General features: G+C 40.7%; 2 protein-coding genes across 11 annotated transcripts in view; one reads left to right on the forward strand and one right to left on the reverse strand.

Moving 5' to 3' along the window:
* Positions 1-14,802, reverse strand: part of LOC118512517 (dopamine receptor 2) — a 456,086-nt gene that overhangs the window by 385,467 nt on the left and 55,817 nt on the right. The gene's annotated exons all lie outside the window — the stretch shown is intronic.
* The window catches only part of LOC118512589 (lachesin), a 94,054-nt gene that overhangs the window by 61,671 nt on the left and 17,581 nt on the right, over positions 1-14,802 (forward strand). For all 9 annotated transcript variants that reach the window (XM_036057251.1, XM_036057304.1, XM_036057242.1 and 6 more), the window contains one exon: positions 12,341-12,432. In XM_036057251.1, the coding sequence (XP_035913144.1) occupies positions 12,341-12,432 (92 nt within the window). The remainder of the gene's footprint in view (positions 1-12,340; positions 12,433-14,802) is intronic.

Below are 14,802 nucleotides of genomic sequence, written 5' to 3' on the forward strand. Positions count from 1 at the left end.
CAGAAATGGCAGACCAAGACCTTTAGAGGTTTTAGTGCCACCGAAGAAGAAAATGTTTTTTTTACTACTCTGCGGTTGTAGTGCAATCGATTCAACTCTATTCCAGATAATGAAGTATCTTTTACAATAATTTAAATGTCTCTTAATCCGTGGTACAGTTTTATTTCTATTTTATTTATTTATTTATATTTCTAGTTGGACGGCTTGACGCCGTATTGACAACATCGCGTGTGTTGACGATTACAAGTACATTTAAATTAACAAGGCATTTTCTCCCTGTTATTTTGCCTTATCCCTGGCATGCTCAGATGTGGGTATGTGGCGATTGCAGTGTAGTTGTCCATGTCCAAGGTGGAGGTTGTGTTGTTGGTTGTGTGAGGTTGGTCCGGTTCTATTGCTTTCTGTTGCTAAGTTGGTGGTAGTGTGGTGTGTGGAACGGAACTTCCTTCCGTGTAACGGATCTAGACTGTTACAAAAAAAAAAGAAAACAGTAATCGGACATTACAAACATTTGCCTGCGCACAGTGTTCCTCAAACTGCCCAGCAGTGATAGCCCAAGCTCGATCAAGCCAGCACCGAACACAGAAGCTATCGGCGAGTTCCATCCCGTAACAGCAGGGTCTCTGCTAATTACGGGGTTGAACCCGCCGACCATCTCCGAACCCAACGCCAGCAAGGCCGCACTCGTCTCATCAAGGCTAGACAGAGAAGAGGAACACTGTTACTCAAAAAAGTCTGCCTCCCTTTTTACCACAGTGTCGGCATTGACCCCGGATGCTGTTGCGGAAAAAAGGAATTGCGGATATGGTTTGGAAGTTGATATCTTTTCACCGTACAAAAAGACATCAATTTTCGGGTCAAATAGTCTTTTCTCCCTGTTTTTCGTCGTGTCGCTAAAAGGGGAAAAGACTACAATCTCAGTTTTCGTTGCAGAGAACTTGATACCAAGGTTTTCAGACCACTCGGAAAGGTTGTCCAAAGTGGTTTGTAAAGCCAGTTGTATTTCGGCGGCGTCCCTGCTTGCAAAAGATATGACGCCGTCGTCTGCCAATTGTCTAATGCTGCAGTTCGGAGCTAGACAAGAATCTATTTCGCTAACATAAAAGTTGTATAACAGGGGGCTCAAGCAGGACCCTTGTGCTAGTCCATGGAAACTGGTTCGCTTCAGCTGAGCATGACCATTTTTGAAATTCATAGTTTTTTCCGACAAAAGGATCAAAAGAAAATTATTCAACTTTGGACTCAGCCCCACATTTTCCAATTTTTGACTCAGCTTGTATGGTGATACTGAGTCAAATGCCCCCTGTATATCCAGGAAAATAGATCCCATGTTCTGCTTGCGTGCACGAGCAAGCTCTATTTCTGTTACCAGAAGGGCTAAGCAGTCATTAGTACCCCTGGCTTTACGAAAACCAAACTGGGTATTTGAGAGAAGGTTGTTCGATTCCAACCATTCTTCTAACCGGAAAAGAATCATCCTTTCAAGGAGTTTCCTCAGACACGACAGTAACGATATCGGCCGATACGAATCGTGTCTTGATGGCGGTTTGCCAGGCTTCAAGATAGTGACAACTTTCACTTCTCTCCACTCTTGCGGGACGCTGTTGACCTCCAACATATTGTTGAAAATACTTAACAGACGTTTCCTCCCTACGTCGGGAAGATTTTGAAGCAATTTGCTACCAATCTGATCCAGACCTGAGGACGAATTTTTGCTTGATAGGAGAGCAAGTGATAGCTCTACCATAGTGAACGGTGAATCAATCCTAGAGTCACTACCAGACGCATGTTGCTTGAAGTTTTGCGCAGGAACGAAATCGGGGCAAAGCTTGTGGGCAAAATACAGCCACTCGCCAGAAAAGCTTTCGCTTTCATTGATGTTGTTGCTTTGCATCCTTCTAGCCATTCTCCAAAGCGAATTAAGTGAAGTGGCAGGGTCTAGATTATTGACGTATTTACGCCAATAACCCTTTTTCTTCGCCTTCAACGGGTTTTTGCGCGTCACATTTAACGGGTGTTCCTCCTACTGGACATCCTCCCTTGATGTAGGAAATTTCTATCGGCAAGTGGTCACTGCCGATAGGGTCCTGGATCACCTTCCAACTAAAATCCAGGGCCATTGCTGATGGACATAGAGACAGGTCCAGTGCACTCGCCCTACTTAGAGGTGTCTGCATCCTAGTTGCCTCTCCTGAGTTGAGAATTGAAAACCCAAATCTGTCGCAGAAATCTCGGATGATAGGAGTGCGAATGTCATCCTTATCGCACCCCCAGTCGATTCCATGAGAGTTAAAGTCTCCCAGGATCTAAAGCGGTCCCGACAAAACCGCTGCTTAATTTGCAAGATCCTGTTTGATCTTTTAAATTTTTTCATTTTTAATAATTGGCTATCGGGGGGATATAAATAGATGCAATTATCACGTTAAAAACGCTCAGTTTTGCCTGAACTGCGACAGTTTCTATCATTTCTTGTCTAGGGGTGGGTATTCTGGTGAAAGTGTGACTCTTTTGAACACCAATTAGTACCCCTTCACCCCTAGTAACGCGATCTTCACGGATTATATTATATCCCGGGAAGGTTAATTCAATGTCATCCGATAGCCTAGTTTCACAGAGGGCAAACACATCACAGTTGTGTTTACCCACTAGTGCTTTGAAAGAGTTTATCTTGCCAAGCAAACTCCTACAGTTCCACTGCATGATAGGAGCCATTAATCATCCAAACGGACCATCATACTTAAGCATGGCCATTGAGCCAGCCACTGTTTGATCATCCCCTTCAGGGAAGGAAGGGCCCAAGTTGCGATCATGTGCAAATGCTGCGGGAGGTTAAGGGTCAAGAGAAGGGACTCAAGGATCTCGGAAAGAGACGGGGTGGGAGTTCTCGGGAAGCTCGTGGGCTCCGTCGGAAATGCCAGGCTTTCCACCGGAGCTTCGGTCCGAAAAGATCGCTTCTTCTTGTGCTGTTTCCTGGCAATTTGGGGGTCGGGAGTTTTGGGCTCAGCGCTGCGTTTCGGGACGGTTAGGGAAATTTTAGCGTGGCGCTGTGGTGCCAAAGGTTTGTTTTTTAACTTAAGTACCTTCCTTTGTACCTTTTTGTAAGGCACTCTTAGTACTTTTGCCGATCTCAATGGCACCTGCTCGAGTGCAGTCGAGTTGGCCTCGCCATTTGCAGCTGTGTTATCTAGCACTGCAAAAGGGTTCGACGCGATCGCTCCTTTTAGGGCGTCGCTGTATGAACCGCGTGCCCGCTCGGCTATCGTTTTGGTCTGTTCCCTCTGGAGTTTTCGATACACTGGGCACACTACTACCTCATGCCACCCCTCCCGACATTGCGAGCATTTTTGGGACGGCGCTTTGCACTCCTCAGTAGAATGCGCACCTCTGCATTTACCGCAGCAAGTCTTGCGAGTGCAGAACAGTTCGGCGTGTCCAATCCTGCTGCACTTCGAGCAGGTAGCCACCTTTGGCACGTATGGCCGGTCTATGGGTATCCGGAGGCCTTCAAGGATGAGGGCCTGCGGAAGTACCGTTCCCACAAACGTAACAGTTTTATTTCTAATCGAATAAAATTATTATGGGCTATTCGCTACGAACTATGTTCTCTATGACCACAAGGTCCTGTTTTTTTTTATTTTATTTTATCTTTATAGCTTGAAAATATTCTTGGGACCTTTTAACTCTTCTTGATCATTTATTTTCTACTATCATGTTTGCAATTCTTTCGCGCATGTCTGCCGTTTTTTTCATCTTTTGATTCTTCAACCATTTCGTTCTTGATTATTTGCGTATGAGGGAAGTGTAATAAAGTTTTAAGGTTCTTTCTCTAAGTTGTTAACTATTGCTCCGTCTTGTGGCAAATAGAAATGAATTGTAGGTAACTATGCACCTTGTGCTCGACGTTTTGGATTCCTCTTGAAAACGCAGGCTACTACTATTAATATTCCTATCAAGGCCGAGATTATTGGTATCGATAACCTGGGATTTTTCAATGGTGCATAATTCAAGTTTTGTATTGATGGTTCTTGACGATCTAATGCATGCGCTTGGACTCCTAACATGAAAAACTTTTTCTAATTTGCAAATGTGTAGCGATCGCTGGGAATATCAATCAGATTTACGTTGGATTTATTGTCCTGTTTCCAGACAAATTCGGGTAACATTATTACGTCATTTATGGAAATTTATTCTTCTGTCGACCCTTCGTTTTCGTTATAGTTAAACGCTACATGCTTTGTTTTAAGGCTCATTCCTGATTGTAATAGGATTTTCCAATTCCCGCATTGTATGTGAAGAAGAGGTATTGTTTACCGCGGTGTTGCAAACAATTTCCTGCGGAGCATTATACATCCATTCATTCGATTTTAGCGTGTCTAACCATAAATCAAGAGAGATCCTAAATATAGTTGTGCTACAATTTTCTGAGATAACATTTTGTTTTAAAGCCGGAAAACATTTTGAGCTATTTTCCAAGTTTTCTTTTGGTTTGTTGAAATCGCACATCCATACCTTGTCGAGCATTACACATTTCTGTAGCTCTTCGGCGCTCAGTACATATCAATAAAGGTCATTTTTCCTACTCAAAATTATGTTGTTGACCAATTCTGTTAAGATCACAATATTTCCTTTAAAATCCGGAGAATCTATGCCCTGAACAGTTTCCGTAACTATCTTTCTCGACATATTGGATTTTCAAATGGCGTTCTATGTTACCTCCCCTAGTCGTACTAGTATGTTGCGTCAAAACTCTAAAAATTTTCCCACTGATACCACACATCTCTCTTGCTTGGGAAAATGAAGTTTTCCGGCAAATTTTGTTCAAATTGCTCTAAATGTATCACAAATTTATCCGGATCTACGATAGACAGAAGATCCGGTAAAGATAGATCTTGTCCCATCAACATTGTAAGTGCAATTCTTTGTCTATGCTGAACATCCGTCAGCAACTGAATTTTTCACAAGTGGACGTTAACTAATTCCTGATTTATCCAAACCAACTGTTTTTGACGCTCCATTTCTCTAATCCCCTGTTTAAGCTCAGCCGAGGCCGTCGTCAGAGCATTATGAGTTTCACCCATTCTTCGATCAAAATCTTTTGTAGCATTTTGCACTAGGTCGTATAGATTGGTGATAACGTCGCCTTCACTTGTTAGTTCGATAATGAACCGTTGTTGAACCGACCACGCGAAGGAATGATCGATTTGGGAAATCTCTGCGCAGATTCCTGGCCTTGTCAGAGTTGCTTGAATCAGGCGGCTAACCTTTTTTTCCTGGGTAACCAAGAGAAGTTTTTAGCGGCGGACTCGCACTTCACTAACTCGGCGTGGACAACGGGAATGCCGTAGCTCGATCAGACGATTAACCTTTTTTCCTGGATAACCAAGAGAAGTATCTAACCGTGGTTCTTCCTTGGCTTATTTTCGCCTAATTCTTCCGACAGAGTGGGGAGACACCAAAGTGCGAGACCAACATCCGGAGGGAAGGCAAAGGTGAAACTTTGCCGATTCTGTATGGATACCCTAACAATGAAACACAAGCTTCTTCGTTGAGGTCTGGATTACAAGTCAATTTTATTCTCAAAAAATCCTGTCTAATATACTAAAATAATCCCGAAAATTAGGTTGTTAGAATGAAAGGAAAAGTTTAAAAGAGATAGCACCTCTTTTTACCTGAAGTAACATAAACCTATAGCGTCGGGCATATCCCGAACCTTGAAGCGACGTTTTCTTATCTGTTTATGGTTTTGGACCGTGAGATCGCGTGGGCGATCCTTTTTTTATGGCTCTGGGTAATGTATCGCGCATCGTCCTATGCATAATTTGATAGGCTAAATCTATAGTGCAAGTGTGTATGTTTATTTTCTTATTTTTGCCTGTGCGTCGTTTACTCTATTCGCGAGTGATCTTTCCGTCACTGCACTACGGATAATACGATCGTACCTTGATCTTCGCGTTGGTCCTTTTTTGTGAAACTAAATGCGCAGCGATAATGTATGTGTTGGGCTCTTTTCCGGTCTATGTTTTTTACTCTTGTATTTTATCACATGGCCTGAGTTTATTTAGGATTTCCTGATGTCTGAATAATTTTGAGCTGTTTTATGACATGTCCTGACACGTTACCATTGTTTATCATAATTTCATTTTTCCTTTCGGCACGAGGCCTTTCTGTGAGTTTAGGTTTTTCCTAAATTAATATTTGCCGATGAGATTCATCCTAAACGAAAGATATTTAGTTATTTAAAGTTGTTCATCTAACTCTTGCATGCCAGTCAGTTTAGCTCAATTTTATTTTGTCGCGTTCGCAACACCACTTGTTAAACGATGTTTAAATTTTTCCTCATTGGCCCTTATACGATCGGGATTCTTATCGATGCGATATTGGTCATTAGAGTCCATGGCACCCAAATAGGACCAAAAACTTCTTACGGGCCGCAGAATAAAAAAGCTTCTTTGGAATCGCTGTTGATCTTTAATTTTAGACAAAACCACGTTCCGCTAATCCATTACATATCTCGGAAGATATTAATTGACAGCTTTAGTTCAAAAGTCTTGTTGTCTTCTCCAAGGTGTCAATTCTAAATCTCGCCCATCCTTGTTTAATCAGAGTTTCACCCAGACGTATGGTATATACTTGCCCACTGTCTTCCATGATGGCTATAACAGGAAAAAACCTGAGGAAGAGAAGTAAAATTTCGTTCCTTTTAGACTCTACAAGATCAATCGTAGTATATTTTTAACCTGTTGTTGTGTATTCTTTCTAGCTTATCACTTTTTCTCCCCACATTGGTTGCCACTGCATTGTTCCGTTATCTTAGATCTTCTTTCTCTTTTCTTTATTTTTTCCCCGTTTTCCGGATTCCCGTTGACGAATTGTCTTAAATAGGTTTTAAGTTCCCTATTTGCTCTCTCGCTTGGGGATGATAGGCGCTTTTATTAATCTTTTCGATTTTCAATATTTTAGAGATAATTTTCATTACTTGTCTCATGAAATTAGTACCTTGATCTGTTACCAACTCCTCCAGCACTCCAAATTCGCAAATAACGTTTTCTATAAATGTTCTTGAAACATTGATACCTTCTTGATTGACCATAGCAGCCACAACCAAATATTGTGTTAAATCATCTTGTATTATCAAACCGTATTTATTCTCCAGTCCCGTCTCTGGTAGTACTACAATGTCCATAAAAAGTTTCTCGAATGGTTCAGAGGCAGTTGTAGTAATTTTCATAGGAACTCTGTTGTACTTACAGATTTTATTTGTCTGACATGAACCACATTTGTGCACGTATTTTTCAAAGCCGCGTTTCATGTTATTCCAACTGTATATAGCGGTCATTCTTTTCCGCATTTGTTTAGCCCCTACGTGTCCACCTAATGGCGCATCGTGAAACTCTTTCAATAGATCGACCACTTCTTTTTTCGTGACTTCGATACGCTCTGAACTAGCATTATACATCGTATTTTTCTTGTTGTATTTTTCTCCCATAAATTGGATCATTTCCATTTCTAGACGACACATCGTGTACTTCTTGTTCGATTTCTTTTTGCAGGTGGGTACATTCCTCCATGCATTTGTTGAACATTTAAAAAAATCGCTTTAAGCAGTGAGTTGCTTTTTCCCTTCATGTTTGTGCCTAGTATTCTCTCTTTGGGCATATGTATTATATTATATTGCATGTAATCCTTTAGCCCATGTGGCAGATCGCAAAGTTTCCTTAAATCTCTAAACGCAGAACGGCTGTTCAGAAATACTATTCGAATAGTTTTCCCTTTGGTGTCGTAAGTCTTTTGAAAAGACAACTTCCGAACATCTGAAGATCGCTTTTCCTGTTTAGATTTGAATTTTGAGTATATGCCTTCAAAATCTTTCTCATCGATATCTTTGGACGCGTCATTGACCTGCATCTGCATAAGATCTGCAACCCCTTCGTTCGTTGTCAAGTTTCCCTCTATTGGTGAAGTTATGTTTCCTTTGTACGATTTGTTTCCTAATTCGGTCTTCGAACTGTGCGATTGATTTTCGAAATCAACTTCGTTTTGTTGTGTTATCCCTTTGGAGTCGGTTCTATCTATATTATTCATCATTTTCTTTTGTTTTCGAGTTGTAACTGCAACAAGTTCTCGTTTTGGACCAGGGTGGTCAATTTCTTCCTTTCCACTATTGTGAGGAATCCGGAACAGAAAATCAGCCACAACGTTCTCTGCTCCCTTCTTGTAACGTATTTTGCAAACGATTCCCTGTAACCGTAATCTGAGTCACGTCAATGTTGGAGAGGTTTCTTTCAATCGCCAAATGGAAACTAATGGTCGGTGGTCGGTGTAAACTATAAATTTCCTTCCGAAGACGTAATGTCGAGGGGTTCGAGCTTACTACTTTGCGCAAATGCTTATTATGTTCTACTTCGGTGCGGCCATTACAATGTCATCTAAGTATACGACTGCTCTAACTCCTTCGAATTCGTATAGCACATTATTCATTAGCCTCTGAAAGTTCGATGGACTGTTTTACAAACCTATTGGCATTCGAGTGTACTCATAATGTCCATTTGTTGATGATAAGGCGGTCTTCGGCGCATCTTTTGGATGAATGGGAACCTGATAAAATTCCGATTTCAAATCCAAAGTGGAAAAATATTTACTATCGCCAAACGTATCTAAAATTTCATATATGAGCGATATCAGATAAACGAAAGGTTTTGTGACGAGGTCAAGATCACGGTAATCTACTACAATACGGTATCGCTGAGTACCGTCCGCATCTCTCTTCTTAGGTATCGTCAATACTGGAGCATTCTAGGGGCTCTTACTTTGCCTCACTATTCCTTGTTTCAACATTTCGTCTATTTGTTCCTTCAATTGAGACTTTGTTGCTTCTGGATACCTATACTGTCGTTTATTTATCGGTACGTTTGTAGTGGTCTCAATCTCATGTTCTGCGGCAGTGGTGCAGGGAAATTCGTCTCCTTCTAAGAAAAATACATCGCTAAACTCTTTTAAAATGCTCTCTACTTCTTTTCCAATCTGCCCTATATTCAATGTCTCAAATAAAACCTTCGGTCTTGGTTCACCTTTGATAGTTGCTCTCGTCTTGTACTCTACTAAGTTGTAGTCCATTCTTTCATCAAGATAATTTTCTCCGAACTCCGGCATTAACAGCTCCTGTTCCTCTTCCTCTGCGACCTTGATTATTGAAGGATTCACCCCCTTGATAATTGCGTCTGTTGTTACTCGGTGGTGGTCTAGCTCTCTCCACGGGGTATGCATAATTATTTACGGGTCTTCGCGTTTCCCACCTAGTCCCTTGAATGTATGTTTCGGGTTCAGGCCACGAATTTTGTGCAAAAGTTCCATACAGTCTGTTCTCCCAACGATTATCATGTGGAGGGCGCCCGTTCCTAAACGGCATTTGCACTGGTGTGTACTCATCATAATACCTATCGTTCATCCAAGCAAGAGACTTCGAGTTTCGGTATGTGTTCTATTTCATTGGAACGAGTGTGCTGCTACCGAAAACGGCAAATGTATCGGCGACCAGCTGGAGCGCTATTGTCGTTCGATCGCACCGCGTTCGATCGCAAGCGAGAATTCCGGAAAGTCGATCGTAGTGTGGATAGGGGAAGAGGGCCATACTCGGTGTGAACCCAAAATTGAGGTAAAATAGAGACGACCAAAATATGAGGGGTCAGTCTGATGAAGAAAGCAGAAGTGAAAGGTATCGCTGTATCCACTAATTTAATTTGCGTTCCGCTGAGATATCACAGTATGGTCTCTCCAAATATCGGTCCGTAGGTTCCTCATATCCATGACTAAACCAATTGTCACGATCGAAATTTCAGGTCATAGGTAGATTTTTAGAACCCGATCCGTATTTTCATGCACCTCCTCCAAATAGGCCATGAGCGGTTCCAATTCTAGATTATTTTGCATTGATGCAAGCATTTTTAAATTGGCATCGTTCAATCCCGTTACGAAGTGGTGTTTAATATGTCTACATGCATACTCTGTCAGCGCTCCATTATCATGGACGTAAGTCTTTACAATTTCTACGAGTTGTCTAGTCCTATCTTTGTACTTTCTGTAGGTTTCATTCGGCCTTTGTCCTAAAGTTTTCGTCCGATGAAATATGGCTTTCGAGAGAACTATATCTAATAGCTCGTCCTCATCCACAAGATTACGTTCTTTTACACGATCTACTTGCCGAATAAATAGTTCGAGTTCGTGTCCCGATCCTCGAAATTCTGGTATGAGAGTCATTGCTTTCTCGATTGTGCACTCATTTCCTGAAGGTTCCGCCATTCTCAAGTCGCAGAAAGTTCTATTGAGTGACAAACTGTCTTTCTTTATTTGTTTCTTAAATCTTGACAAGTACGCTCGGTAGTCCGACCCTTTTGAGGTAATAACCTTTGCATTCGGAGTGCTTTTCCAGCCGATGTTTACCAATGCTTCGAATTCACCGACGCTGGGAGCTTTTACGATAATTGTAGGAATTTTTGGAGACGGAGCCAGATGAATAAGGCTTCCTGATAAAATTGCGTTTTTTTTACAATGACTTCTGAGTTGTCTAAAAAAATTGAGTTATGTCTAATTACTATACAACTATGAACAGCGTAAATTTCAAAGTGGCCTTCTTTGTTGAACTTCGTACGTTGGAGTGGATGTAAGAGAGTCAGCTTCTTCAGATGTAATCTGTAAATGAAACCTTTGCATTTTTTTTGCTCTATAAATGTCTTTTGTACAATACGGCATCGGACCGTAATACTTAATAAATAATAAAATAAATGTATTTAGTCTATTGAACTATAAAAGTCACAATTCACTGATAACTTTTTCTGCAAACGAAATTTTCACCACTTATATTTCACTGCACTTTCACTGCACTTTTCAGTGTACTTATTTTACTGAACTAAGGTTTTTTCGGTACTTATTCCACAACCCACCGGGCTGCTACTCTCAGATTCTTGGGTATTTGTAATATATCCCACCGCTGTCACCAGATGAAAGGTTTTTTTTTTAGAATTCTTATACACGAAAACAAAGACGACCACACTCCGAGAAGTTTAACTGACAAAAGACCATTTATTAACCCCAAATTGGTCTTTTATGCTTAACATTTAACCTTAATTTAATTACCCTGCATTCCCTTCCCCGTTTCTCCTTCCTCGTCGATCCGTTGTGGTGTTGCTCATTCGTATCTGCGTCGTCAGCACTTCGGTAACGGTGGAGCCTCGATGGTTGATGAATCGGTTGACAACGGCGGTGTTTCGGTCGGTAAACCATCGTCAACGGATTTCTTCAGCACCTTACTGACCTACTCCGGCCAGTAGAATGTGTGGTCAAACGTTGGTAGCATGTAGAACGATTGATAGTCGATCGTCAGTGCATTCTTTGTAATAGGCTCGTTGGTTCGTTTGTAGCATGTAAAACAAGCTGGTTTGGTCGTTGTCAGCGGGTTTCAGTATGTGTTGTTGGCGGCGACACGACTGGATATGAATTAGCTGGGTCGCTGCTCACGCTTATCTCTATGGCAGGAGTATAATCGCTAATCTACGTAAAGGAAAACCTATCCCATCGTTTTTTCAAACATTGCTCAACCTCACCATTTTCGCGAAACAATAACCTGGCACCAGAATGTTTTGTAAATGTTTGTAAATGGTGAAAGTGTTTAATTGAAGTATAGTTTTTTAGGTAGTATGATTTAATATTAGTTTAAAAAAAAACGAGCGCCTTAAGCACAAAAAGACAACTTCACAGACCGCACCGGGTTTGAATCCCGGTCCTGTCGTGTGAAGACCGGCACCGCTATCGCCTCGGCCGCCGTACCATTTGCAATTCGTGCGGCAAATATAATTTTGTCTGAAACGGCAGCTTCTACTCATGTTGTAAAGCTCAAATCCAGTAAGATCTTTATGAATAACTTGAAGATTTAAGAAAATGTTCCTTGAATTCGTAAAAACTTTATATGCATGTGTGGATGTTTATAACATCACCTAGTATCCACTGCTGTCAGCTTCTGTTCCCAGCACTTCATTTTTGTAACACGCAATCACTAAGGACGATAGAGGACAAACCTTTCTCTCTCACGCTAGTGTCTTTTTCACCTAGTATCTACTCGCGTTTCAAAGGTTTTTGCACTAAGTTCTAATAAAAACTCAATGGCAATACTTCTGATCCACACAGATCAAATGCAGTGTCGCTTTTTCACTAATGTTCACGAGACCCACTGTACTCGTTACGTTCTCCAACTGTAATATACACGGCGTAACCAACACCATCGAATACACTTTCCTCATTTTACTATTTTACTAAATTTTTCTGTTTTTTTTTTGTATTCCACTACTAGAGCAAAAGGTTATCCGGAGCCTATTGTCACATGGCGGCGTGAAGATGGCACTGATATCATTCTCAAAGATGCCACCGGGTCGAAGCAGCTTGGTAAGTAGCTATCTGAAAAAAAAACTTACAAACTAAAATCAATATAAAGAAGTGAAGACTATTCAACAAATTCAATAATCCAATTCAACTACGTGGTATCAATAAGTTTAAAAAGCCATTATATGGAAGATTTTTCCACGCAGGTATTTAAACAAATAAGAAGCAGAAAAAGAAGAAAGATCGGTTATTCAGTGTTGGATGCAAGCTTTGAGAAAATGCGAATAGAGTTTCACTAAAAACATAATGGAAATTTTTCTGCGCAAAGTTATATTGCGCAGATCAAGCTTTTCTTACAGAACAAAATGCACTTTTATTTTTTAGAAAAAACGTCTTTTGATGTACTTGGAAAAAATAAATTGCACTAAGCCTCTGTTAGTTTAAAACAATTGTTTTCCTGTTTACTAAATTGTCACTACTTGCGTGATGTAACCCGCAATTATGCTTTCGAATTTAATATACAACTACCAGCTAAGGACCGGGAATGATGAAATAATATATGAATGAAAACCAAAGAAATAATATATGAATGAAATGAAAGTAGCTTGTCCGCTGCTTTGTTAATTTTGATAAATTTATTTTGCTAGTGAGTTTCATATTCACAGTCATCACACGTGGTGGTGACAATACGGCATCAAACCGTTATAATAAATAAATTATGTGTTTATATTTTTAGGATGACGGCTTGATGCCATATTGTCAACACCGCATGTGTTGACTTTTATAATAAAAAATAAATAAATAAATAAACAAATAAATAAATAAATAAAACGAGCATAATGATCAACGACATCAAACCAATGGTACACGACTCTGCTACAACGTACTACTGTGTCCGAAAAGTAAATTGACATTCAATGTCAAATTTCGTGCACCAAAAGAAACACCTTGTTTTTATTTTTCGTTTATCAATAACTATGTTTTGGCAGATCTGTCACGTTTCAAGTCACTACATCAACCCGGCTTGGAGTGACAATTTGTTTTCAGGGCTGCGCCAAGTATTTTTTTCCATGTTGATATAGAGACCATCCACCACAACCAACAACGCCCATGTCGTCCAAATCATGGATTTGGTGGTTAACAATCGTTGGTTGACGATACGATACATTTCAGAACATGCATTACGATACATTTGTGAAAAAACAACAGCTGGTTTTTGCATCACGATAATACGCCCTCCCATACGGCCATCATTTTGTGGAAGTTTTTCGCAAAAACTGGCACCCATATTGTTCCGCAACCACCGTATTCGCCAGATTTGGCACCAGCCGACTTTTGGCTGTTCAACAAGCTAAAACTGCTGCTTCGGGGACATCGTTTTGATACTATCGAGGTGATAGAAGCCGCAGCGACGGCGGAACTAAAGGACATCCCAGCATCCGCGTTTTCTACCTGCTTCGAGAAGTGGGAGAAGAGGTGGAAGAGGTGCACTGCATCGGAAGGGGATTACTTCGAAGGTGACAACCTTCATTTGACCTAATACAAAAACCATTTAAGAAAAAAACGCAAAGTCACTTTATTTTTCGGACACAGTAGTATTGCTTCCGCTACTATACTCGCCGAATGGAGTTCGGATTTCATCGTTACCCTTGTATTCTCTGAAATCTGTGTGTTGGCTTCAGGTGCAAAACATCAACCTTTAACGGTACACTTGCGTAGAACGAAGTGAACAACACAAACAGAAACTCTGAAGTATGATAATTTTTTGTCTCAAAACTGATCTACACGAAGCACAACTGACAGCACTAACTTGATTTTGGGAAAAAGTGCTGTGAGTTTGTGATACACTTCCATACCAAAATCACAGAATTTTTCGCAAAATCGTAGTATCGCCTGGAGTTGCGCTTCGTCTAGACCAGCTTTCACAGTTCGAAGACACTCCCGATCCGGTCCTGTCAGTCCACCTCATGGACTGTCCCGCACTCCACACTGCTAAGATTTTTCTTTTTAAATAGACAACATTGTCATTGATTATATTTTAAATTTAACATTGTATTCGCACGCCATACTTTCTTGGGTTTTCTTGTTTCTATCACTATACGCGTAATTCACCATTATGATTTTTAGTTCATGAACATTATCATTAGACAATACGGCGGCTGACCGTAATCATCAATTAATAAAATAATAAATAACATTGTCATTAGTTTAAATTTTTCATCTATTAAGTTTTTTTGATATTGGTTGCTCATCTCTTCAGCTTAAGAGGTGATCCAGTGATCGAGATGACAAATGCGACGGTCTTCACAAGGCAGGACCAGGATTCAAATCCCATCCAAAAGACCGTCGCCCTTACGCAGGGCTGACTACTTTGCTTCGGGTAAAATCAAGACACAAAAAGCCAGAAATGACAGCCGAGACCTTTCGAGGTTA

This window comes from Anopheles stephensi, chromosome X (assembly GCF_013141755.1).
Source record: "Anopheles stephensi strain Indian chromosome X, UCI_ANSTEP_V1.0, whole genome shotgun sequence".
NCBI lineage: Eukaryota > Metazoa > Arthropoda > Insecta > Diptera > Culicidae > Anopheles > Anopheles stephensi.